The 27,765-nt window shown below is 43.7% G+C and overlaps 3 protein-coding genes across 6 annotated transcripts; all 3 read right to left on the minus strand.

Moving 5' to 3' along the window:
• Positions 1-535: 535 nt before the first annotated feature.
• Positions 536-5,349, minus strand: Osi2 (DUF1676 domain-containing protein Osi2). Of its 3 annotated transcripts, none has more exons than XM_033485253.2 (5): positions 4,718-5,349; positions 3,087-3,226; positions 2,314-2,617; positions 1,507-1,700; positions 536-1,441 (listed from the first exon to the last, which is right to left on the minus strand). In XM_033485253.2, the coding sequence occupies exons 1-5, from the start codon at positions 5,347-5,349 to the stop codon at positions 1,071-1,073; spliced, it is 1,641 nt and encodes a 546-aa protein (XP_033341144.2). In that variant the 3' UTR covers positions 536-1,070. The 3 variants fall into 3 exon arrangements, with proteins under 3 accessions (XP_033341144.2, XP_033341161.2, XP_033341154.2); XM_033485270.2 differs by lacking the exon at positions 4,718-5,349 and adding an exon at positions 4,614-4,711; XM_033485263.2 differs by lacking the exon at positions 4,718-5,349 and adding an exon at positions 3,499-4,603.
• Positions 5,194-14,938, minus strand: Osi24 (Protein). Of its 2 annotated transcripts, none has more exons than XM_033485224.2 (5): positions 14,723-14,938; positions 13,738-14,464; positions 11,023-11,142; positions 9,839-10,131; positions 5,194-8,090 (listed from the first exon to the last, which is right to left on the minus strand). In XM_033485224.2, the coding sequence occupies exons 2-5, from the start codon at positions 14,300-14,302 to the stop codon at positions 7,668-7,670; spliced, it is 1,401 nt and encodes a 466-aa protein (XP_033341115.1). In that variant the 5' UTR covers positions 14,303-14,464; positions 14,723-14,938; the 3' UTR covers positions 5,194-7,667. The 2 variants fall into 2 exon arrangements, with proteins under 2 accessions (XP_033341115.1, XP_033341125.1); XM_033485234.2 differs by lacking the exon at positions 14,723-14,938 and adding an exon at positions 14,600-14,705.
• Positions 14,939-22,511: 7,573 nt separating this feature from the next.
• On the minus strand, positions 22,512-26,642 carry LOC117228359 (uncharacterized). The gene is made up of 4 exons (XM_033484067.2): positions 26,239-26,642; positions 24,701-24,968; positions 24,085-24,345; positions 22,512-23,369 (listed from the first exon to the last, which is right to left on the minus strand). The coding sequence occupies exons 1-4, from the start codon at positions 26,461-26,463 to the stop codon at positions 23,275-23,277; spliced, it is 849 nt and encodes a 282-aa protein (XP_033339958.2). The 5' UTR covers positions 26,464-26,642; the 3' UTR covers positions 22,512-23,274.
• Positions 26,643-27,765: the final 1,123 nt, after the last annotated feature.

A 27,765-nucleotide genomic window follows, 5' to 3' on the forward strand; every position in this document is an offset into this window, starting at 1 on the left:
AATCAGTAACGTTTCGTTTGGCGTTTACTAATAATTTGCCAAGCTTAGACATTCCAGGATGGAGGAACAGGAACGAGCGAAATCTGGATTTTCTCCCGGTTTTCGATTATTCCGGCAATATATTATCCGTCGCGGCGTTAAGCTAAACCCATAAGACGGGGAAAGGAAGGCGTGGCGACGAGCTATAATCTGTTTTGTACGTAGGTTGAGGTCGATGGTCCCATTTAGCATCAGCACTTCCGGCCGGCGAAATTAATGGCGGGCCGGTGGAACGCGAGCAAACGTGAAAACAAAATGGTCCGGGGTCGCGTATCTTTTGAACGCATCGGGGAACCATATGAGGATCGTTTTCACGCGGATGAGAACGGTAAAGTACCATAAAACGGCCATGACGGCTCTCTCGCTCGGCTATACGATTGCGCGACGTTGAAAGTAACCCAATTTAGCGAAACGAGAGACGAAATAAAGATTCATTTTATAACACCGGTGCGTTCTCTTCTCGTTGAATCGTTTCTAGAGTAAAAAATACAAAGTGTTAAAAGCGAACGACTGGTTCGTATATATTGATACTAATCGCTAGCACAGATATAAAATACAAAATCTTACGGTACTACGAAATAAATAATTTTCTGGTGAAAGTGGCGAGACTTAATAATAACTAAGTAATATTTACAGGCCGACAGTGTTGCAAATGATCACGTGGCTTCTAAGTACAATGTATAGCATCTAAATAACACGCTGTCCATATATAGTAACATCCTGCAGCGTGAAACCTCGAAATTTCTCCTAAAACGATCCTACTTTCATCTCTCTACAATTTTAACAACTAAATAAATTCTTCTAAAAGATATCGAAAAATACTCTTTTAACTCAACGATTGTTAAAATTTGTCGTAGAAAGATGCGGAGACGCTATAATTTCGAGATAGAAGAAGTCATGGAGATAGAAGATGGAACCTTCTTCTACATTCAGTGACCTTGAAAGTATCGATTAATCTGGCGAAAGTATTTATCTATTGTAGGAGAGAGTATTGAGTATTATTTAAAGTAATGCTGAAATTGTTCAGCTTTTTACGACTGATACTCTCGGTAGCCTCGATAAGCAAGCTCCTGGCCGAAGGACACGGTGTCCCTATGGTAATCCTGGTACTCTGGACCGTGATGAGCGTCTTGCTCATGATACGCATAATTATTCGAATTGTCTTTGTAATAAGGGTAAGCGATGCCACTCTGACTGTACACTGGAGGATGATAATTCTGGCTGAGCGGCTTGTACAGCTTGAAGAAGCCAATCAGACCTGGTATCACGATCGCCAAGAAGCCGAGGAACTTCTTGAAGGACGCCAGACCCAGGATCAGAGGTAGGAACAATAGTAATTTCAGCTTGAATAGCTTCAAGACGATCAGCATCGGTAACAGGAGCTTCTTGAACTGATGGCGAGCTGCGATAAAGACAATTATTCAATTAAACATTCTAAACGGAGGGTGTTTTAGAGAAGAGACTTACAAAATAGAGTGTCCTTTTTGTTCTCCAAGGTGTCGATCTCGTCCGCGATTTCGTCTAAAAATCGAGGAGCGTATACTTCGTTGTCCCCAGTCTGTTCCGATGGAATGTGAAGCTCGATGGCTACCGTTTTCACAAACTTCTCTGCTTTTCTTAGGGCGAACTTCATTAATTGGTCCCATTCCGAGTCGCTGGATCTAAAAATGAAATACAGAATGTTAGTAAAAGTCGCCGAATTAATTCACAATTCAATGAAAAAAACATGTATAGTAAAGTACTACGGCAAGTTGTGTTATAGGACGATTCGTTATAAACAGCAAAGTAATCAGTAATTATAATAGTTACTAAATGTAAGATATTATCTAAACGTGATCAACGATAGCCATGAATTTCTATTTCAATTATTTTCTACTATATTATCGGCTACAGTGAGAATCAGCTATTAAACATAAACAAAAAAGTATGTAACTATAAATCATGCTCTTTCGCTTAATTTTCTCTTGATAGTCCTTTTAATTTTTTTTAATAGAAATACTTTTAATAAAATTTCTTTCTCTTAACATACAAATACAATTTGTCCAGACTATAGACACAATTAAAAATTAAAATTTGAAGTTTATATTAAAATATACAATTCTTCTACGTCAAAATATTGCTCTCTCTCTCTCTCTCTCTCTCTCTCTCTCTATCTCTCTCTCTCTCTCTCTCTCTCTCACCAAAAGTAATTTAGCAAAGCGTTCCACAATTTCCGCGTCATGTTTGTCTATGCATCTGAATCTACTAGTTTTCGAAACATTTTTCGATACATACCTTGCCTCCCCGGAATATTCGTACGGCTGACGATTGACTTCCTTAACCACGTCCCTAGACATCCTCACAACCTTCACGTAATCGTTCAAGTCGTAATGAGGGTGATCGAAGAAGTCTGAAAAGTAACTCAACGCCTGAGACTTGAAACATTCCGCCAGATCACCGTTCAGACAACCCTTGTTCGTCTTCGCTATATAGGGATCTACATTTCGTCCTGTTCCTAGACCGATCCAATCGAAAAGATCTTTGCCCTGTCTGGTCCTGTTGAATGTTGCTTGCGCTTGCGGGTCCGGTACATTGTTCTCTAAAAATAAATACAAAATTAATCGATCCATTCATTCGTAAGTGATTTTGGAAATAAATATTTCGAAGCCTGAAGCCAGAAAAATGTGTCTCGAAATTTTCATTCTAGAACTATGATGTTTAGATCCACTTTGACGTATATAAATTATTTTAAATCATTCAGGCAATAAAATAAAATTGGTAGCTGTTTGTCGAGAGATCGAAAAAATGGCAATAAAAGAGGAAACCAGAAAGCTATTGCTTTAGAAATTATTGCTACTATCAATTACTGTAGATAATAGCGATAAAAAGTAACGACAACAATGGTAAAAATAATAACTTAAGATCTAAAAATGGTCTCAAAGATTGTCAACACACTACAGCAATAGCAAACGTCAATTTGCGAAGATGTAAACGCTGGCGTTCCGTTCATCAACGAGCGCAAGCATCAAGCTGCCGAAACAAAGCTATCGAACACATTCGGAACTCACCTCGAGCCTCTGATTGGTCGCCGGCTGCCCCATCCTCGAAGGTAACCGACTGACATGGCAGCAACAGCATCCACGACAGCAGCAGACCGCGGATTACCAGCAACGGAACGAGTCGCATACTGCTCACCTGGACGTTGCACCTGCAGTGACATCACCTTATCGACACTCGTTTCACGTGGCTCCCGTGTTGCTAATTAACGGAACACTCTCTCACGTGCTCGCGTTAGCTGTCGCCGCGGCTACCGATACCATTTTCGACAACGAGATCGCGGAAAACAACGAATTCCTATCCTACGTCGAAAACGTTTGTAGATGTCTGATCGAGAGAGGAGAAATTTTCTAGATCAAGAACGACGCGAAGCGAGGGGGGGGATCGTGACGGTTTTAGTTGATAATAATCGACACCTCTTACCAGCACTCCGTCAAATCGCCGGCTTCCCGGACGCCGTGATCGGCGGCATCGTTTCACAGTTTCGGGGAACGAAAAAAAGATCACGATCGTCGTGATTCACGAACAGCACTCGAGCGTCTGCCGCGGCGAGTTGGATCCTAACCGCGCCGTAGATCCCTGGGAAGTGCCGTTACCTCGGCGGGCCAATCGGCGATCAGGGTTGAAAGGAACCGGGTCCGTAACCTTGTATTCCGACCGCGCGTCCATGGCATTCGTAACGCTGATCACGCACTCTCCTCGATCCAGCGAGGATCGTGGCATCCCGAATTTCCCTGACACGTTGCGACGCGATTCGCTATCCTCGCTTCTACTCTAATCGCTAGATCCTCTCGAGTTCTGTCTATCGAAGCTGTCTCCACGAAGGGAACCTTCCACAATTTTCACAAATTCTAAGAGCTATACACCGTTGACCGTATCATTTTGATTTTGATTGGAAAATGTGTTCTTCCAACGTTGCCGATGTTTTTTGGACTCTAAAAACGGCTCTCTAAATTGCTCTATTTTCTGTGCTATTTTCGATGAAATTTTTGAAGGAACGTTATGATCTGCACATTTAATTGCCAAACAATCACGTAATATGTCCGCTAAAACAATTAACTATTACACTAGCGTGCTCGTAGAAAGCTGATTCGTTAAAAATTGGCCAGAAATTGAATCTAATAGAACAATAATTCGCACACAATTCCTAAGCTAATGCTTTCCCGAAATGATTTAATCAATCCTCGAACAATTTCCTAACAAATCTAGATAATTTTGTGCGCGCTCGTACAGATTTCGTCATCGCGCGTCGTCATTCTGCGTGCCGTCGATTAACCCGTTCCACACCGATCGCATAAATACAGAACAGCCCATTAATTCCAGCAGCGACTCGGGGCAACGAATTTGTTCACAGTTAGTTAGCCAGCTAAGCTTCGAAATCAACACTCCGATCAAACCGGCTTCAGCAATTAGAAACAAGCTGCTGGATTCAACTTCCTCCGAATACCTAAATCAATCTTCCCGTACTCTGAGCCGCGACGTCACAAAGCACGCGAGAAATTCCGAAAAGAAAGTATTTTAAGGATAACGGTATATACCACAGTGCACTCGCCGTTGAGACGGAAAAAAGTCGACTGAGGAATATTGGTCGCACGGAGAGCTTCGTTCCACGAAGCGGCCGATTTTCTGGCGCGGTTCTCACCTTTTCTGACGAAACCGGGAACCCGTGAGCAGCCTGCCCAAAATTAAACGACGGCCGATTACGCGGCCAGGATGAACATAGAGCGCCTTCGAAGCACTCCTTTCCTTTATATGAAGGAGTAAGCCGTCGAGCGCGTGGAAGAGGGGTGGAAGATCCGCGTGGGTCGCTGTCGCGTCGTAGGAAAAAAGACAGTTAAAAATCGAGAGTGAAAGTGGTCCCCGGATATAGGACCGGAACCGGGCTGTTTCGAACAAAGCGAGACGAGCACGAGCGAGATACGCGATCGCTGGACTTTCCTTCGCGATCGGGCGTGCGTCATCGGCTCCTTTCGTTTTCTCTCTTTCTCCGCGCCGCCGCTGATTCGCCGCTTGATCTTGGCCGGCCCTTTGCGCAACTCGTTTCCAGAGAACCAGCCGGAAAATTACACTGTTGGCTAACGTTCCCGGAACGGTTTGCGCAAGAATGAGAAGATGATGTAGCGCAGTCACAGCATTTATTGGCGCACTGTACATGGACGCGGCTCGGGTCGCGTCGGGCCGACGGTCCGACCCAGCTCGAACAAATAAATAGTCGTTTAATTGAAACGCGGGAAACGTTCGTACATCTCGCACGATTCGACAATAAATTAACATACGCGCGCGAAATAAATAAACTAGCGCCGAAGAGCCGGGGGCGACGAGCCCTTAGGGGCGGGTTTTTGCGGGGCTGTCGACACGCAGGGCTCATCGGCCGATGATTCTTCGCTATTTTCAAAGTCTAAGTCGTTGAACACTGTTCTCCGTTTTGGGGAAAATGGCGGCGTCGTAGACGCGGCGGCGCGACCATTTTCCGAGGAAATATGGGACCAGCTGATTCGATTTGCGGTGTGGAGTTTGCTCTAATCAGGACGCGTATTTTCCTGAATTTTTTTTTTGGAGATGTCGATGTTGAACTGTCTTACGGTGTGAGAATTATGGAGGTACACTGTGCAGTAAACATTGAGGCAGGTTAATTAAGCGGGAAAATATTATTCCGAACGAAACACTCGTGTGCCAAAATGGAACTCGAATAATTCTTACAGGTAAGCGTTGATCGCACGAGTTGTAGTATATTGTCGTAGAATAATATTGTCCATCTTGATTGGTAACTATTAACATATTTGCATGAATATTTCAAATAATTTAATAATTTAATTATGACTAACAAGTAAGTCCCCGTAAAAATTTAATAAATATATGACTGAAGAATAGAAAATCGATCGATAACAAAAACACAAGAACTAAATAGAAATTTCCTTTTTTCCTTAATAACTATGATAATATTTTCCAATCTATCTACTGTCTCGAATTTGATTTATCTACTCGATTTATGTACTTGATTCATCAATCAATAAAATCGATATTCTAGTCATTTTGTCTCATACTTTAGCCGGTCTTGTATATACTCCACTCTAATATCTGTTTGCCAAAACAATTTACAACAATTAGCCTGTACGAAATTCGCAAGGCTTTAATTTGAAACCGGTTGCTTTCGCGTTTGCATTTGTAAACATAAATTTCGATAGTTTCCAAAAAATATTAACATGCCTCCTGATCAAGCTTCTGAAATCTAAGACAGTGCTTCACCGACATCATCATCGTAAATTACTCATTGTCAGCATGGCCCCATAGTCGATCGATAACAGATCTCGAATTTCGTTCGAGCAAGCTGATATCGTGTATCTCGTGTTTACGCACTTCTACGGCTGTCGCACTTCGAGTCACATATTTCAGTCCTGTACACGTTCCAGCCGGATAACGTGTACCGTTATCACCGCGGCCGATGCGATCATTATCATTTTTGCTCGTCGCACTGTCAACCTCTCGCGACAAGCGTCGTCCGCTTTTGATTGGAACTTTAATTGTCCTACCGGCCGGTGCGAAATGAATTCTGATTGTTCGTAATGACTCCGCAGGGGGATCGTTCTCTCGCTCGTTCGCGAAAGCTAGGTCGACGCACGATGGTATGCAAGCATGAACCAGATAATACTCCTTGCGCAGACGATGGAGAGTTCGAATAATTAAAACATCGACGTCCGTGTGCCTGGTCGTTCCTACTGATCCTAGTTTCCCAACCATTTTCGTCAGCAATTCGCAATTCTATTCGTTCAATTTCAAGAAACCAGACAGAAAATATACGAAGTAATTAGCGTAGCGGAGCCAGTTACCGTGGGGCGACCAATTGCTGTGCCTTTGGTTGTGTCCTTTCGTTTTCGGACGCATATTTATATTATCATATTTATCGAACAAGACATATTACATTTTTTTAATTCTTATATCTCTTATATTTTCTAATTCTTTTATTCCGTTTATTTTTTAATAGCAGCTCTTATATTCTTTTATTCTGTTTATATCTTAACGAAAAGATTTGATATGTTTTACTCGATAAATATGGAGCGAATTATGCCAGGAGACAAACCAGAGGCGCAAAAATCGATCACCCTACCCAGGGAAACAATGACCCGAATGATTAAGTTTCTCTCCGAACAATCGTCGGACAAAGTGCTTCTCAGCATCGAAAACCGCCGAACCTCCAGCGAGACAATAGAATACCCGCACGCAATTCCGGCAATCTTCCCGCGCAGGCCATTACGCGTTTATGCACACTCGAGATGCCAGCTTTCTAGAGCATTAATCTCCGGAACGATCAAATCGAGCCCCAAATCAGTCCAGCTGCGTCGCATATAAATAAACCCTTTCGGGTCAGTTAATTTCCGCGGACCGCGTCTATAATTACCCTGAATCTCCGGTCTGCGGCTCAAGCGCTTGCATACCACGATCCTCGCAGAAAAAGAACGGAATCAACCCCGAGGAACAACTTCTCGAGGTGAGACGAGGACGCTTGGTCCTGAGGTCACGTTTTCAGTCCTGGGATCCATTCCCAGCGGCTATTCTGCTGCTCCATGTCGACCCTGAGGATCCTAGCACGCCTTTTACAGCTTCCTCGCGTGGACCAGCTTGTCGATGTCCTGATAGGTCGCCAGGATCGCCTGATTCTGTCTGAGAGACTCGTCGTCGCGCGCCGTCGCGCAATTCGTGTACGCTTCTTCGCATTTCACGCCGTCCTGGCCGTCCTTCGCGGCCTTCATGTACCGGAAGAACCGGAGGACATCCGGGTTGTCGCTGCTGGGCCTGCGCAGCTCGTTCAGCTCCCGTGACAGCTGCGCCGAGACCAGGTTCGAGTACGGGGCGTACCTCGCCGGGCTTCGGTACATCGCGCAGACCGTGTACTCTCTGCAACCCTCCGTCGTGTGACCCAGTCGCGAGAAAACGGCGTCCAGACGGGACAACAGCGGCGAATAGAAGGGGTCGTAGTTCGTCAGCATCAGCGAGCTCGTCGGGATCTCGTGGAACACCTTGGTGAACAGTTTTTTCGGGTCAGAATGATGCTTGCGCTTGGACGCTGGTCAGGTGTGTACAATTTATTTACGATTTACGGAGCACTAGAACTTTATATATATATATAGATAGATAGATATAGATATATATATACATATATTATACTATATATACTATACTATACTATACTATATATACTATACTATACTATACTATACTATATACTATATATACTATACTATACTATACTATACTATACTATACCATATATACTATATACTTATATATATATATATATATATATATATTATATTTTATTCAATATATATTTTACTTTCGGCGAGTATTACGATAACGCTAAAAAAGAATTTTAAAAAAAGTTAGAATGAATATATATATATATATATATATATATATATATATATAGATAGATAGATACAGTTTATATAAATATAACGATAAGATATTGATTCTAACTTTTTTTTTAATTCTTTTTTAGCGTTATCGTAATACTCGCCGAAAGTAAAATATGTATTGAATAAATAACACGTGAATGTATACTTTTGCAATCGGAATAGTCGTGAATTAAAAAATTAGTGATCCGCTATTTCCGTAAACCTAGCGTCTAAAATATTTTATACTTGAGAGAAAATAACTGTGCCACTGGTAACTGTACCGCAATTAAGTTTTTAATATTCTTTTAACTCATTAACCCATCTTAGCTGATAAAAACGTCTTTGTTTATAATAACTTCCTCGAACATGAAGGCAGTTTTGATTCGTTATATAATTACGTTTGCTGTAATGGCTAAACGCCAGCAAAATGAGAATTTTATTTAGTATGCGAGCTGTTTAGTAGGCATCGTCTGGTGCATCTGACCATGGCTGGCTGAATCTACTCGCAAATAGATTTTCTCGCGCGGTGTTTACTCTTTCAGATATTTTCACCTTGAACATCAAAGGAATTTCTAAAAACATCGATGAAACTTGAACTATCGATAAATCTCCGTGCTATAATAACAGTAACCTGATCAAAGAATTATTTACTACTGCCTGTCTAACCGGAGAACGTAACGCACCGTGCCGTGCTCTGATTGTTTCTTTGTTCTTCGAATAGTGGAATGTCTGACATGTTTTTATTACGCATGTATCACAAACTACTGTAATTAATAATACTATAGTAAATCTTGACATCTGAAGCTACTTCCTTAAGTGTTCCAATCTTGTGCTTTATCATATCCATTTAAAAGTGTAGAAATTAATTCGCTGTTAATTCGAATTTAATCGCTTCTATCAAATACATCTTGCAGAAAGTTTTACGCATTGCGCAAAACACCGCGTTCGGCACTTTAAATACAGTTAACACTAGAACTACCGAGTCCTAGACGCGACTAATATATATTGTTTTATAACAATGCCACAGTTGGATTTATTTCAATTTATTTAAATTATATATATAATTATTATTATATATATATTTATTTCAATTATATATATATATAAGCTCGCATACTGAACAAAATTCTCATTTTACTGGCGTTTGACTATTACAGCCAGCGTAATCATGTAATATAAACATATATAATAAAATTGTGTTCCTAAAAATTTCTCCTAGAAATATTTTTAGGTCATTTTGATTGGTTTGATAGTTCCAGTGTCAAATAATAGTTGGAAAATTATTTGTACTACTTGTACATGTGGGCCAAGCACGCCGACACTGTTTTCAGGCGTCAAAGTGGGTGTTAACGATAGAAAATAGGTGTTACCTTGAAGTCCTGCTTTTTGCTCGACGAGAGCCCGTTCACAGCCACATGCCTCGTGTAGTATCGATCCGAGATCGCGTTCGCGTGCGTCATACTCGGGTTGACGAACGTGTACCGCGACGAAATCTCCGGGTTCTTCTGCATCATGCTTTCATCGTACATCGCCGAAGCTGGCAGCGTCCCCACCGGCTGTCGAGTTAGGTAGTCGTCGTTGTAGAGATCGGAATTGTCCTTGAATTCGAAATTCTCTTCCGGTTGAGCGGTCGTGTGCGCCGATTGCGCGAAAGAGGAAACACCTGCGAAGAAGTGTGTCAATCAAATCGTTCCATGCCAATCCACGCTTCAAAAACATCGTGCCGAAACCCCGATCGACAGACTTTCTCTTAACCCTCCAACCGCGAGCCAGTTTTTGATTTCTCGGTCTGAGGTCGCGGGCTAATTGTTGTGCAGAGGCGTCCTATGAATTAGGTGACAAAACAGATGTCGAAAGAGAAACAAAAATTTAGAGAAGAGAAGAATTTTTATTGTTATCGTGTTCCATCTTCCGGACACTGTCACTATTAGAATAAATTACACGTTTTGTCATTTTCAAAATTATGAATAGCACGTCGCACACAGTGTTTATCAACTGCCCTACTTGTCGATGGAAAACTGATTATAAAAAACTGATTATAACATATTTGCTAACTCAATTACGCAGAAATTGAGTAAGCAAATTTTACAAAATATTTAGAACGCGAATTCCACGTTGGCCGCGGTTGAAGGGTTAAATATTCATTCGGACTTTGCCGATGTCGCGCTAAAAAAATTTTCTGTGCGATCTTGAACGACAGGTGCGATCTTCAGGTGACCTTGGAGGTGCAAGGTACGTCGTGAAGTTAGTTCATGCAAGATTTCAGGCATCTAGCCAGCTGAAGATCGCAGAGCGTAAATTATATCGACGATTTTTAAACCGATACTACAAAATCATGAACATGTAAGATATAGTAACAGCTTGTACGATATTGAACGTGCGCATATTATTTAGTGTAAATTGCCAATGAAAAATCATAAATCTAGAAGAGTATAGATCTTCGCGTCATGCAGATAAATTTGGTAAACAGAGACGAACGAACATTTCCAAGTGAAGATTCTGAACTTTGAACATTATCTTACTGATTTCAATCGAACGGAAGGGACGCACGTACCTTTGCCAAGGATATTACCAATACTGCCAATGATGCTGGGCAGGAAGAGCGCCAGCAGAACGCTCTTAATGATCTGCACGCCGAAAATCAGCGGCAGCAGCAGCTTCTTCAGGCCAAACGCTAGAAAACCAAGTCCGAATCCTGTTAAAAAGGTACTCTTTCCCTGAAAGATGGCTGAAAGCAAAAGTACCAGCGAATTAAAGCCCTGCGGTTAGTCCTGAAAGCCATGCTGCAGCCAGCATATTCTCTCGCCTCCTCGGTCTCTCTCTTTCTCTCTCTTTCTCTCTCTCTCGCAATCCAAGTGTCGTCCGCGAGCTCGCTGAAAATATCACTCGAGTGTGCGTAAAAATATTATTCGGTACGTTGCGATTCTTGCGATTAATAAGGCGAACGTAGTATGAATGGATTTGCCAATCAGCGGTGACCCAACCGGATTAATCATTTTTCAGCGCACACAATAAGCCAATCAGTGATGTGAGAAGCCGACGGTCATTCAAGTGTCGCGGGGCGTGAACGTTCCATTTTGTCTCCCTTACGTGATCATTTGCTCGTTTCGACGGTGTCGCGTGCACAGGCGGGGGCGAAAGTATCCACGGGAAGGATTAAGCATTTTCCCGCGCGAAGTTCCGTGCTGTTTCTGTGAACGTGCTTGTGTTGCGGGAAAATAAGTGTAATTACCTCAGAACTGCCTCTTTAAAGCGAAATTGCCATTCCGTTGCGATACAAACAATTGAATATAGAAATGGTCGTTTAACCTGTTAACCGGGCAATTGTTTCAATTTCTTTAATTAATTCTTTGTACATTGGAAAAACATTTGATTTATGATATTGATTTTATAAATCTGACATCAAATATCTCGCCAAAATAGATAATCAACATGCGAAAAGCGATTCTTTCGATTACTTCAAGCGTGATAATTAAACTGCGGATTGTATGCTTTTTCGACAAAAATGACCGAATCGGAAACAAAACTGCAAAAACATTAGACGAGTCTGAGAATATTTTTCAATGACCTTATTCAAACCAATAGAATAGAGAAGACGATTTTATACGACTTACGTTCCTTGCAATTAACTTCGACGATTTTTATTTTGAGAGAAAAGAGAAAAAGAGAAAAGTCCCCACATTGTGGAACGAGTTGAACGAAAGTTAATTGCCCGGTCAGCAGGTCAATAGCTCGTCAAGAACAGTCATGTTAAAATCGACAAAAAATCACCGAGCTCGCAAAATGTACCTCCAAAAGTCTTCGCCAAACATTGGCAAATCGGTAAATAATCCCAAGCCTCGAATGTACCTAAAAATGGCACATTGCGCGAAACGCAAAGAGCAACTTCGTACGAAAGATGCGAGCGTGAAGACACTTCCCTGTGCACATTCCCGCCACTACACAATGCACATGCACCGCCAACGGAAAGTTCCGAGCAGCTGCCTTGTCCGGGACAGCCACGAAGCTTTCAGTCGGCAGCGTGCACCGACCATGATATCCGTAACTTCGAAGCGTATTTGGGTCTTGACTATAGCGCCGTCTGAAACGGAATTTCTAAGAGTCCCCGCGAAAACCTGCCCACAATGAAACTCGAACCAGGAAGTACAACGATCGAGCATAAAACGACGAGCCGGCAGAAAGCAGGTTCTAGCTTTCGAAAGCACACATTTACTTTTCTCTTCCACTTCCTTTCATCTTCCTCTCGTGTTCCTCGTTTTCGGGAAAGTCGTTCGAACCCTTTAAGGCCTGAATCACATTGTCGCTCCTTAACCGCGATTCCTACTCTACATACGCGCGTCTATCGAAGCACACTATTTGTTACTTATATATATATATCGTGCTGTTCGTGGAAAGAAAGCTACACGCATATCTCCGTTATTCGGTTCTGGTGTGTAAAATTTGTGGAATGTCACGAAAGCTTGTGTCAGCATGATGGATTTGGAACGACCGAAGACAAACGCGATCTTCCGAATGTTTCGTGAATGTTTCGAGCCTTGTTCGTTAGACAAAAACGTCCAGAGCAGAAGAATCACGGTGTTCCTTGGATTCATGATAATTCTAAGAAGGAGAAAGAAGTCCTAATCTTATCATGAATTTATGTTTCGCTTCGTTCCTAGCTCAATGCCAATTAAGAACAGGACATCGTAATTTTCTCAGCTGTCCAAACGATAAATACAACTTCCGCTTCGTGCTGCTAGATACAACACTACTAACCATCGGAATAATTTCTTATCGTTCGACTGCGGATTTTATGCGTTTGTGTCAGAAGTGGTTCAGTTAAATACGAAGCTGCGAATACATCAGAATGAATAAAATATTGTGACACTATTGTTGACGTATCAGAGCCATTGAAAGAGGGAATACATTTTTATTTAACCTCTATGTCTTGCAATTAATGCAGAAAGTTTCTATTTTGCATAAAGACTCGCAGTCCGCGCATCGTCTTCGAGGACGTTAGAGAAAGTATTACCGCAAGTGCTAACCTAATCTATGGCGGCGATCTGAAGCAACAAGGTACCATGAGACCTCGAAGGGTTACTGTTTTCGAAATTAGCAAGAGTCGGCAGAAGACGGGCTACGATCAAGACCCAATCAGCCTCCGAGCACCCTTATCGCACACATACACAGTGAAATGAGGCAGGCGGGCCAGGCCATAGCAACATCGCTGCATCTTGCGCGGCAGGTGCGCGAGTTTACGAAAGCGTGACTCGACGTTCCGTGGACTCACCGTTGAAGAAGGTTCTAGCTTTTCTAGAGGGTACTGAGTCCTGGCTCAGACGTATCTTTACTACGTGTTCCGTGGCGTACCGGCGAGCTTTATCGACAAGGCTTGCGTCCGGCCGGTCGTTACCTTTTTCGTTCTTCCTAGCAGCGTCGTCGCTCCCTACAACCCCTTCTGACCCGGCGTGGTCGCTCCTTGCAACCCCGTCCGACGCCGCGTCATCGCGCGAGCTATCCTTCTTGGAGCAAGGTCCTGCCTCTTGCTCCGGACAGCGATTGTCCCCCGGGACAGCCGTCGCGTTCTCCAGCTTGCTGGCTTCGATCTGATACTGCGACTCGTCGTCGGTGTGTATCACCTGATTGACGTTCAGGTCCAGTTTGCTGGGCTTGCCGGGTGCTCCATGCGGATGGTCCGGCGACTCGTCGCCGGCGAACGACACCTCGTTGGCGATCGCGTCCTCCTGCTGACCGGTCTCGTTGAAGGTCGCCACGTGGTCCTTGACCCCGACCGCCGGCCCGAGCCACGCGACCGCCAGGATCGCCAGGATCCAGCCGGCTCTCGATCCACCCATTCCTCCCGGGCTTCGATTCGCGCACCGGATCCCGTCACTTCGCTCCCTTCTCTCGCCCGGCGTCTCTCCGTTGCCTCTGTTGCCTCTCTGTCTGTCTCGGCTAGCTACTTTTACTGCCGAAAGACAGCTGCATCGCGGTCCGCTGCGCTCGCTCGACGCCTCCTGCAAACGACAAAAACCACCTGACACAGCCGATCGATCCTTACTTTTCAAATCTTATTGCTCCTGCAGTTACGGGATTCCAGCGACAGACGACGTCAAAACGTCGTTGCGTGTTCGCTTCGTTTATTCCCTCACCTGTCGCGCGGAGATCGTCCTTCGATCGGCAAAACGAGCAAAACAATCGGCTAACTGTCTCCGACCGATAACTGTTATCGACCGGTGACACTGTCTTCCTCGTGCCAGGTTAGAGGTACTCACTGTCAAGCTGTCTGGACATCAACGTCGCTATGATCACCCCCGGTGAGTCGAAGAATTTTCGGGGGTTGTCCTGGTCCAGCAGCTGATCAGCTTCCTGGTGCGATCGACGATTCTGTCACAGGGACACCTCGCCGAGGGAACGATCGAGACGCCGGAATCGTGCGCGACGGTCGACTCGGTACTGGCGAGTCTCGCTCGGATCGACTGGACTGATCCGATCTGGGTTACCCGGCCATCCGTCTGTCCGTCCCTCTGTCCGTTCCTCTCCACCTTCCTCTCTTCCACGTTCGTCCATTCGTCGGTTCCGCTCCCGCCAAAGGAACCCTCTCTCTTCTCCAGTCTCTCCCTCTCTCTTTCTCTCTGTCTGTCCTTTCTCTCTCTCTCTCTCTCTCTCTCTCTCTCTCTCTCTCTCCCTTCTTGACGCGTCGACGGTTGACGTCCTCCTCCGTACAAAACCGATCGAATTCGACGCCGGTCTAACGACCAGGCCCGATTTCACCGGCCGGAATTTCGGCTGATGACGCTCGTCAGCCCGAAGTCCGTTTTCCACGATCTTTTCCTATCCTTGGATGCGACGGAAACGAACACCGAATTCTCTTGCCGGCGCATGGAAACTTTGGGAAAGATGAACGTTCAATTGGTGGCACACGTCAATTTGTCGTCTTATCGGTCTGCAAGACAAGCTGTGAACAATGTGATCGCCACTCGAAGGTTAAATCGAGGATGCGTCGGAAAATTGTTACCGAGGCTCGATCTACTGTAGATTCGAACACTGAAGGCTCCCCTTCACAATCATACGCGATCTACAATTTTATTTTGACTGTTTTGCGGTGCAGAAACAAGTCCTGCCGTGTCACGTTGTGAGCTTCTGATAATTACCTTAATGCTTTAAATCGCTGCTCTGAACCAGAAACGCTTAACACTTTGCTCTGGACTGTTAATCGCGGTTCCTATAAAGTCCTCTGAGATGGTATAAAATTATTCCAATACTCGGAGACAGTGCATTCGATGCGAAAAAGCAAATGCTACATTATTATTATTATTTATTTATTTACGGGATGAAGAATCCCTTTGAAAAATATACAAAAAGAGAAGATCACGAATTAGGAGTCAAGACGACGATGCACCTGTCGCACAAAACACGCTGGGGTAGAGCAGAAATCCAATTGTTTACAGTAGTCGTTAACGTTTCTGAAAATTCTATTTATGCTCTTATTATCGAATGTTATTATAAATTATCGCGAAATGCGATATGGTTCCTTTGCTTGAAAATAGTTTGTTGCCTAATCCTCTGATTATATTTATCCATGACAAGATCTCTTTGTACTCATTTGTTATGGTACGTGACTAAATTAAATTCCAGACAGGAATCACGTTCACAATAGATCGTTTTAATTCATAGGAAAATTACAATCATTCTTCATCAAGCGTTTCACCTATTCTCAGATAAGATTTGTATTAAGGTTCGTGCTCGCCCGAAAATTCCGTGGATCTCCAAAGAGGTCGAGACTGAAAATTTAGTCCAGGTAATGGATCAGTATGCGCCACGGGTGTTTCGTAATGAGCTATTAGTTCTCGGCGACCGATTTAGAAAGGATGACGGCGAAGGTGCTCCTCAGCGTCGCGTCGCGTCGTTGACATCCACCGTACCTCGTGAGACAGCAGACAGCGAGTCTGAATCGAAATCGAAAATTTTATGGCGATTTTAGTTGGAACACTCTGGTAAACACTGTCGTTTTTCGCGATGGATGTTGCAGTTCCAGGTCCGATTGCTCGGAGAGCAGGCAGCGCGGTTCATCGTAGAAAGCTTAGGCCAATTTCCGTACAATAACGCCCGGGACGTGAGGATAATTCTAAGGCTGGTCCGGTGACTTCGACGCGTGGTCAAGCGCTATCGCCGATCCAACACGCGATACTGACCGTTTAACGTTCGCGCGTTCCACAGAAACGGTTCGTTGCACGGGAGATCGCAGGATAACAGTTCGACAAATTATGCTTTACTATTTGAACCTTCGTCCCGAGATGAATATAAGATAAAATCATATATATTCTCTTCTATCACACAAGGTGCGAAGAAGAAATTTCTTTCCCTTTACGAAAAACGCTCCTTCCCTTACCGCAAATGTTCGGTGCCCAAATCTACTTTGTTTTTCCCGAATTCTTTATGCTTTCCTCATTTATTAATACTGTTCGTGTACGTCTCTATCTTCTTCCAGCATAAAAATGATAAACGATAAAGTGCGGGTTACAATTATTGAATCGCACAAAGGAGGAATTAAGAACGCTCAAGATAATTGAAATTAGAAATAATTAAAAATAATTAAACCTATTATTATCGAAGGCAGAGATCGACAAATGAATTGAAACTAGATATAAAAAATGCGCGAACGAAATTGCAATGAAACAGAAAAAGCAAATTTGAGGCACTTAATGTAATTAATGTTGTTGTTCAGTTTTGTGATTAATGTGTTTGTTAAACTGGTAAATTCTATAGAACATTAAATCGTGGTGTCCTTATTTCCTATGCAGTTAAACGTAAATATACACACATAGGGACAGAATTATCTCTGCATCGTGTATACGTTAATTGCTAATGAAAGTTCACGAACGACTCGGGAACGGCGATCTAAGATAAGTTGCGTTCGATTTGCAATTCCGTAGGGAAAAAGAATACATTTCACAACGAAAACATGAAAGAAAATCGACGGTTCTACGGTGCCTGAAGCCGGAAAATGAATGATCACTTCGAAGGAATTGTTGCTGCCTTTCGACGACCTTCTTAGCAAATTACAAGACGTATTTTATTCGCGACGTTTTATTGCACCCGCGCGTCTTGTCGAATGAATATAAGTTTCAATTGGAAGCTACCGTCGCCGAGGAATCCAAACGAGATCCGGTAACTCCATAGAATTTTATTTGCGACCTATTCGCGCCAATCAAACCTGCAAAATCCTCAGCAATCCCGGCACGGCTTTTTCTGTTCGGGTTCTAAGTGGGTTACTAATCCGGTTCCGCGCTTATTTTTCTCTGTCGTCGCAAAGATCGATCCGATAAGCGAGCATCGGTGAACCGCCTCCTTTTCCCGTGGGCTACGTGTAGATTATTCCCCGGCGCGGTACATAGAGGAAGCATCCGAAAAATCGGCGTCGATAACGGTAACGAACCCCGGCGCGGCGGTCAGGTGCCAGAAACGACAATCCAAACAAACTCGTCATGAAAACGGGGAGCGTCGCACACTTTTACGAGCGATTTCTCTGCGGCCTCGCCCCGAATTCAGAGGAGGTTCCGACTATTCCTCGAAATCTCCGATCGCGATCGCGGGCTCGCGCGGGAAATCCGCTGGACACCGTCCGAATCTGAATTTCGTTCTCTTGGACCGAAGCTCGTGTTTGCTCTGGTACGTACAACACTTTTATTAATTACCTTAAAAATCATTCTTATTATTCTTCATTTCATGTATTAATTACATACATTATTATATTGCATCGAATATTGACTTAAATACGTTACTATATTGCATCGAAACCCTCGGAAAATTACGCAAGCATTAATCAGTTTAAGTTTCTGTCAGAAATGCTAATTTGAATGTACAGTCAATTCTGCCCGATTTTTCTTCAGCTCGTAAACAAAAATAGACAATTTGGGAAGAGGAGATACGATTATCCACGCGGCTTATTTTTATAATTGCCAATTGTTGACAATTATAAAAACGAGGTGCTGGGCTCGAATAATCGTATCTCCTCTTCCCAAATTCTCCATTTTTGTTCAAGGAAAATTAGGGAAAATTTACTGTACCTCTCTTGACAGTTTTGTGTATTTTCTTTTGTATTTTGCCACGATTTAATTTCTATAATTAAAACGCATTGAATCATTATATATGATACCACTTCTCTTCCTTTGTACTCAATTAAGAATCAACTATCATAATACGACTTTCAGATATTTCATAGTTTCTCACACTTCTGACGAAAGTATTTAACATCTCATACATTCTAAGCACGAAATCATTATAAATCGTACTCCACGGCTTTTCGCAGTCCCTCGACACAAATAAGAAACAATTATCACAAGTTCTCAGAGTCGATCAAGATCGAGAAAATGTTCAGTTGCGTGTATCGATGTGTCTAATGAGACAATTCGACGACAAATATCCAAGAAACGAAGCGGACTCCTCGACGTTCGTTCACTGATTGCCGTGGGCGTCGTTTCCGGCCGGTGCTCTGTTGTTATTGGATCGGTCAATGTCAATGCCGCGGAGGCACACTAGAAATATATTTCGTTCGGAAAGAAGGTCGTACAGTGATCGTTGCCCTCCTTTTTTTTAATGAATTCCTCTTGCACATTGTCAATTGACGAGGTTCTGCTGGACCGACCGAATTTTATTGCATCACGATAAAAATCTTTCGCACGATTTTTACCTCCATCTTTTAATAATTATCTTTTATCACCTGAGAACGTGATACACAATAATTTACGAACGATGGGCGTGTTTATGGAGGTTCAGTGACAGGATTCACGACAAACTAAATCGTCTTGCGCGCATTCATCTGCCCCTGATTTATAATACTATTACTACACCCAGCTTTATTTATTGTTTCCTGAGTTTCGTTACTGTTTTTGCTATTTAATTATAAATTTAATTTATACTATATATATTATAAATATATAATTATATATATATATTATAAATTTAATTTGCTATTTAATTATAAAGCGGTAAGTGGAATTAGTAGGGTTGGAGGTCTCGTAGATGGTGTTGATTAGAAAAATCGAGGCTGTCATCGGCTGACAAATAACAGTACAATGTTAATTTATTAGCAACATAACTTATTCTTTATTCGGGTCAGCACACCGGCGAGCAATGTTCTCTTGATAGTCAATGTTCTTCTAATCCCCTCGACTGATAGGGAACCATGAGCCATCTTGTACAAGATTCTTCAGATACGCCGTCTAGTTTATACTTTCTTGGAAAATCTTCGATGGGACACGGTCACATCAGAATTACTAATGAATTAGCCAGAAGTTACAAGCCGACGAGTGCCGACAGCAACTCTCGATGCATAATTATCGTGTTTGACACCAAAGAATGTTTGTTTGTCTGTCCCACTGCGCTACTAAAATTCCGGACTCGGCAGCGTGCCTAATGGTTCTATCCTAAACTCGCTGTACCGTCTTATGAAGGCGCGAGACAGCCGCAAAAATTTCGATATATATATATATTTTCGATCGGCTGGAATTCGCAGATTCGTGGATCCATGTACGAAGATTGTGGTACCTTGGTAGGAAGTTTTAAGAATTATTCCATAGGAGGTATGAATCATTCATGAAACGAGAGCTGATTCTCGAAGCTGCTTCTCGGAATTAGGAGTAGACCAGGAACCAAAAACGAACCGGTTTTAGAAAGTGCTCTGCGATTGCTTCCTACAGTTCGTTCCCATTGTCCTCGTAAAATGATTGGACTTCGTCGGATGTTTTTATTTATCTAACCAATCTATAAACAATTCCAGGACCGTCCCGATCATGTGAGAAACAAAAGACTACCGTGAAAACAGTCTAAGAAATCCAGAAGAGGTTCAATGCGTACACTATGATTAGACAAGTTCTTCTATGCTCCAACAAGCTAGCTATCTGACTCTCTTAGATAAACCTTAAAACATAGATAACCCTTTCCTCAAAAGCTACGAACTCCCTACCAACCACCTCCGAATAAAACGCCATCATCAAAATAGTATAAGAACCCTGAAGAAGTTGGCTACTTATATTACGATTGGACAAATTGCTTCATACCTTAACAATACAATCATTGAACGTACCCTTGAAGTTTTGTACGCATCAACCCTCTTTTAAACAATCCTGAGATCATCCCCAACGATCTTGAAACGAAACGCCACCATAAAAGCAGCAAAGAAACCTGACAGAAAGAAGTTGACTACCTATGATGATGTAGGTACAACCACATTTTAATAAGCTAGCTATGAAACTGACCCTCAACCTTTCAGACCTAACAAATTGCTGTCTTAAAAATCCTAAGGATCTCCGAGGATCCACCTGAAAATATCTCAAGGACAAAGCAGTACATATCTTATATTAACATTTTAGCCAACTCAGTCCTAGTCCTAGTCCTAGTAGTGCTGGCTCCTGGTCAAGGTCTACTAGTTCTTTCAATAATTCCCACTCCTTTGTCTTATGTAACAAAGGATTGCCCCGTTGAGATCGTCAAATAAAAATAAGAAGAAAGAAAATGAAATATGTAAGCCCTGAAAGATTTGAAGCAGCATCATCGACTGCCAAAGCACCGCAGCTGTCTCCCCAAGCCTTTCCAACTCGAACTGAGAGCTGGAACCGCGAAAAGGGCCTAGTTAGTGACCGGCAGCGATCCTTCATCGGCGCCGTAGTAGCGACCATGCTGCCTCGGAGCATCGGGTGTACGCATCGCGATCGCGTGCCGTTATGTTAATACTCGCTTGCAGGTCGGTTCTAACGTAAGAACGTAACGGTCGAGTTATGGCTAGGCGGGTTCAGGGCTGCGTGTCGACTGTCTCGGTCTCGGGCATCGCCTGCCGATTCCCGTGCCGGGCGTCTACCGTTTCAGCCCGACCAGGCCCCCCGATCATTGTCATTAGCTGCCTCGTGGATGGTTAGCATAGTACCGCTGTCGCGAAACAGTCCCACTCGCTCGGACAGAGCGACGAGCACGCGTACGATTGCAGTCGGAGCCGCGCTGCGTCGAGCTACATCCGCCTGGGACTGGTCTCGGGGACCGATAACGGTCTGGCGTGGGTCAGCACGCGCGGCAGGAAGCGTGCGTGCACGCACCGGGGCCAGGGCGCGGGTCCAAATCTGTCAGTAGGTCACCCGTGCCGCGACTGGCCCGACCTTGACCGCCAATGCCCAACAAAAGCATTTTCTTTTCGGAGGACTCGCCGGTGGCGTTGCTTAAACGATGCTGAACGATCCTTAACCGTAATCATTGCTAATTGAAGCCATTAACCGGGGAAACTGGTGATTAGCTCTGTTTAGTGAGCGGATCGCGTGTCGGTATTGTGTATGTATTGTTGGGTAAGAGGATCGTGCAGCAACTCGATGCTGGAGAATGTTCAAGTGTTAGATGTAGGAGCGAGTAGAGGTCTAAATGGACAACTTAGACGGATGGTTGATTTAATTTGACTTGATAGTTCGTTGTTAGTCAGTTTGAGAAGTGGTCTTGCATAAACGGTAGCTAGAGAATTTGCTGAGTTCATAGACGCAACAGGGGATCCTTGAAGTTGGTAGACCTTTGAGAATCTTCGCAGGTCTTCGATAATCATCTACAAGCTATCCTGAGACCTCGGATGATCCTTCAAGGATGGTCCTTAAAGTTTAAGTGGTTTTTGAAGGACAATCCTCGGATCTTGAGTGGTCCTTCAAAAATCATGACTCGACTTACGGTGATTCTTCAAGAATAGTTCTCAAATCTTAAGACATTCTCCTTAAGGTTCAAAAACATCGTTAACAGATCTTGTGTCGCGATCAAACTATAGTGACGCACGTACATCGCATAGCTGCTTTTTTCATTTTTTTTTCTTTTTGTTTTGTTCGTCAATCTTGAAGAGCGCTATCGCGCCGCTTGGTTCTCTTCGCAATCAATTAAGACAAGCGCTATTACGCTGTTCGCCACTTTCCGACCGTGTTTTCTGAATCACTCCTGGGACTCAAACGGTTAAAAAACATACCGAGTCCTTTCGGGACCATCTCACAGAGAACGATCCTCGCCCACGATGGGGTACCGTACTCCAATCAACAGCAAATCTCTCAGAAACGTCAAGATCCTCGCCTTGCGCATTCGATTTATTGCATCAAGATACACCCAGTCACCGCATATATTCGCAAGCACACTCCAGTCCATTATGATGCAGGAAGTCTTTGTCATCACGCGAGGCACCGGTCGAAATTTCTCGGTACCGTATTCGCGCTACTAAATCTATTCGCGGACAACATTCAAGCTTGTTGAACGAGGTTCGCGTGCGCCTCGAGTTCGTTCGCTGCTGTGGAAAAGTTGCACGGGCCGCGATGCAATCTTCGAAAAAAAGAACCGACGCCTTCCGTGACTCTGACCACTGTCACGCGGATTGTCATTGTCTAACAGTCGGCAGCAGGACCGAGCTAAAAATAAAAAGCGACGGAACAGAGACCCGGTCTCGTTCCGAACCCGCCCGAACGTTTGATAAATTAATCCGAAGCCCCGCGCCTTGATTCCACCGAAAGCTGATCTCGATCCCGCCACGGCCCGACGAAGCAGCGTGAAAGCGTTACTTCGCAAGTGCATTTCACGGCGAACAGCCGGTAATCACCGTTGAACGAAGTTTCTACGCGCGACCGGTCGTTCGACGCTGCTTAGGACGCTTTGGAGCGCCGTAAGGAGATTAATGAGTCACCGGGAGGAGACCGTTGGCACGTGCAGAATGCGCCGAAAAAGACGCCGCAAAAAAGGAACCAATATTTATGCCGGTTTTCCTAGGACGCTGACAGCAACGAACGAGACGAAAAGCAACGATCGACGGAGTTCGTCAGCCTCAGCCGTAGGGGTGGCGGTAAGCAGGGTAGCCAGGGTAGCCCAGATGACCTTGGTAGTCGTTTCTGTGGGCCCACGCCTCCTCCTGTCCGTATCCTGCGGGATCAAGAAAAAACAGCTTCAAGAACGAAGTGTCCTCGACGAGCACAGTTCGATCGACGTTGTCGACGAACCCTTATGGCCAATATACACCCTCGTCCATAAGTTTCCGGAAACTTACATAATTGTGAATACCGTTCAAATATCTCACAAGTATAGTTTATGTTATGAATTAATTACGTTCACCTACAAACTTGATGTTATCCTTGGATATTACGAGCAATTTTTGATTATGAGCAAAGAAACAATATCGCTTTAATTTCTCACGCGTATATCGGTGAAAATATGTGTACGTGTATCACTGGTATAATTAAAATTATACTAATAAATTACTCGTCTCATCTTTCGTCTATCCGTCTTCCACGATCGCGATCTATTCGGGAATACGTAAGTGTCTGGAAACTTATGGACGGGGGTGTATTCGGCAAATGAGCGACTACCACGCTCCAGCGACGTTGAACTTAGCCATGTACAAGGTCGCGTGATTATGTGAATTATCGTCGTGCTCGAAACATTAACGAATTCGGTCACTCGTGCAGCCCGTAATCCCGCGGAATCGTCGAACGTTATGTAACTGTTGTTGACGGCAATCTTTCATTGGTCGTTCGATCGATTAGAAGTATTCGGAGCGATCGTTCAAGGACACTCGGAACGTCCTCGGCTGTTACAAGACCGATCAGCTGACGGAACGCGGCGGTTTGGGTTCGTTTACCTGTCGGATAGTCGACAGGCGCTTCCGCTGCTGTGGCCCAGGTCTGATGCGGATACATGTGGGGTTGTGGCTGCGGCACCTTGCAGATCTTTAGGTGGGACAGGATCGATGGCAGCAACAATGAGCCGAGGACCAGTAACTTCTTGATGAAGTGCACGCCGAGGAACACTGGCAGAAGCAACAGCTTCAGCTTGATCAGGTTCAAGAGGATTAGCAGAGGCAGGATCACCGATTTTTTCTTCTTGAACAGCCTCCAGTCGTCTGCGGATTAGACGATCCACATAATTTAACGAAGAATATGGAAGTGTATCCTTCGTAACCTTTCGGCTCTTTTTGACGAATATACTCGTCACGAAGAAGTGGCAATATTTTCTGCTATAACGAGCGTACTCGTCGAAATTAGCACACCGCTTAAATAAAAGAATGTTATTTATCGTTGCACTAATTGCATGATAATTAGCTGATGTTCTTAATAAATTGAGAATTTTATTGTAATTTAGTGCTTTCTGTCGGATCAAAACGTGTTTAGTCAATTAAATAAATAAATATACCCTACAAAATTATCTAAAAAATGAAGAATAGTATGAACCGAAATTAATGAAATCATCGAAATTACCATCGGACTCCTTCCTGGCCTGCAATAGGGTGATCTCGCCCTCGTCCATGATCATCGGCATAGTTCCAAAACTTCTCCCAGCCATAGCATTGTCAATGGTGTAGACAACAGCGCGTTTCGTTAATAGGTCCTCGACGATGTCCCTGGCGAAGTTCAAGGCGTCGATTGCGCCGCTCTTGAACACCCTAGACTGTGGCACTTTCGGAAGAATCAACTGGCTTGGCAGAGACGGTATCCTGACAACGCGAAGCGGACCATAGCTGAACTCCTAAAGCGAAACGAGGAAGTGCAAGTTTAGGGGGCGCGATGATACCCTAACGAGGCGTGAGAATAGATTTTCTGGGCAATGCTCGACTTGATGACTTTCTAGACTTTCGATCTTGGCGCAAGCTATTAGCACCTTCGCATGAACTAGCGAGTTGTTGACCGTGAACGAGCTACTGTTTCTTTAATGAATTGGCGACGCGGTGTGAAAACGTCTTCCCTTTCCTACCTTCCGTTTTCAAAACGAAGAAAGTTGATTCAAGACGACAAAAATGTGTTGGAGTCAAGTGTAAATGGTGTTTAAAAATGATTTGATTGTTTGCACGATTTAAAAAGCACTTGTTGACATATTTTTATTAAGTCAGAAGTGTGATGCGGTTGTAAAAGATGTTAGCAAGCGATTTCGTAATTTAATTAACGCTTGGAAATATTTCTTTAATTGATCCAAGAGAAGAAAATGATTGTAAAAAGTGTTACTAAGTGATTATATAATTCAGATAACACTTGGAAATATCTTCCAATTGGGGTCCAAGAGAAAGAAATAATTATAGAAAATTTACGAAGTGTTTACGATATAAAAGATACGTGAAAATATATTGAAATTTATCCAAAAAAGAGAATGAATGTTTAAAAATGAACCAGGTGTTCCTGCAACTTCGAAGAGTCCAATAAATATTTTTTAATCGACTCCCAAGAGACAGGCAAAGTTTATAAATGCCCCAAGTGTTTATGTTAAGTATACGACACTTGAAAAGACATTTAAATTGATCCAAGAAATAAAAATAATTATTAGAAAGCCTACCAATTACTTACACAAGTTGAGGGACACTTAGAAATAATTTTCTATTGACCTAGTATAAAAAAACGGTCATCTAAATTGATCCAAGAAATAAAATTATTAAAAGTGTACCAATTATCTACACAACCTGAAAGACACTCGGAAAAAATTTTCAACTGAGCGTACAGAAACAATTATGACAAGTCCAAGTTTCACGAAGCCAGAAGCGAGGTAAGTGGCCAAGTGAGTCCGGTGGCCTTAATTAAAAAATAAAAGCCCGAGAAAGTGGCGTCCCACTGCAGCAAGTTCAGTGTTAGTACTCTCACTGCCACCCACGTGTAAACATAATAGTCCACGGCTCACGTGCATGTTCTACTAATCCCAAAGAATAAACAATCCCGCTAACCAGAATCCCCGACTCTCCGTTCCGAATAATCTCTGCGCCAAATAAAAATCCTTCTACAGCGACACTTCGCGCAGAAGAAAAGTACAATACCTTCTCCCTGACGACACTATTCAGCCACCTAACAACCCTGAACTTCCCGCAGCTGAGAAAATCCCTCTGCATGGCACAGTCGGCTCTGCATCTCTCGACGAACACGCTGGTCGAGTTGTCGTACGCCAGACTCTGTCCGGCAAGATGAAGGACCACCACCAACAAAACGAGCCTCAGCCGCACGAGAAACGACTCCGGATGTCGTCGAACGCGCGTCTCACGCATAATGTCTCGAGTTCAATTTCGATCACTGGCTATCCGGCGCGAGGTCTCCTCGAGGCTGTTCCCATGGCCTTGGACGTGCCGAAGTTCCCGCGGAAATCGAGTCGGAGGCTGTCGCGACACGCCTGGATCTCGTTCGTGAACGAGATTAGGTCCACGATCTCACTGACACTGGTTAGAAGGTGTCTTGAGCATTTATACGTGGTGCATTTAGGTCGGTGGGGGTACCGGTCCACGGCTTAGATAATGTTGCATCGGAGACTGGAGCTTGGACGCGTTCGCTGCAGACAGACAGACATGCGGCCAGACCTGCAGCCGGCTGGCAATGGGACCGACACAAGCCCGCGCGAGCAATGGGACCGGCTATCGAATCGGAGGAAGTCGAATGCTCGAGATATCGAGCAATTTTCGCGGACCCAATGGCGCCGATTGTTCGGAGAACTGCGACCCTATTCGGGGCGTTGTTATTAACGGTTTTATAATCGCTCGATTAGGGGACGACCGCAACGCTGATTGCAAACGTGTGTCCCCCTTTTTGTCCAGGTGTCGCCGATGCGCCGCGGCGAACGCTGGCGAATGCGCGATGCAATTATGCGGAAACAGTTGTCTGGAGGTAATGAACCTCCATTGTCAGCTGGAGTTTATGGGGAAATGGATTTCGAAGCCAGTAGCTCGGTGGAGCAGATCTCTTCTGGGCGTTTGAATGAAGACAGTCGAAGGATTTTGATGTTGAACATTTGTTAATAGGCTGTGCTTTGTATGCGTTCGTGTCAAAAATAAATTGGCGCAATGCAAAACCGTGGAGACTCGAAGAGAAACCGGTGGTATAATTAAGTTGTACTCAATTAACACAATTTTTATTGCGCCGATTTAAATGCTATTGACAAGGTAAACATGATATTATAGAAAACGATAAAATTAAGACGCAGAAGTCAGCGTGATCCGAATACGATCTAATTATGCCATCCGAGTTATTTGATATGCACTCGTCGTCAGGATTTGTTGATTTGCTCTGCGATTTCAAATTTCCTCATTTGATATCAATTCGACGTGTCTGACCCATAACCAACGTACTCACTGAGCTTATGTTCTACTTTGCTGGCAGGTTGTTTCTATAGTAATTTTGAGGAGGAGATATCCTGACGATTATAATTAGGCAACGGAACTTTGTGCAAAATAAAATTTATCTACCTAGATTGCAATAAACCGCAGTCGAATAAAAATGTACTCGTTCTGTTATCAAATTTAGCTAATTGGAAACGATCTAACAGTGTTTTTAAATTCTTCGATTGTTTTTATCGTTCC

The sequence above is a fragment of the Megalopta genalis genome, chromosome 15 (genome assembly GCF_051020955.1).
Source record: "Megalopta genalis isolate 19385.01 chromosome 15, iyMegGena1_principal, whole genome shotgun sequence".
Lineage (NCBI taxonomy): Eukaryota > Metazoa > Arthropoda > Insecta > Hymenoptera > Halictidae > Megalopta > Megalopta genalis.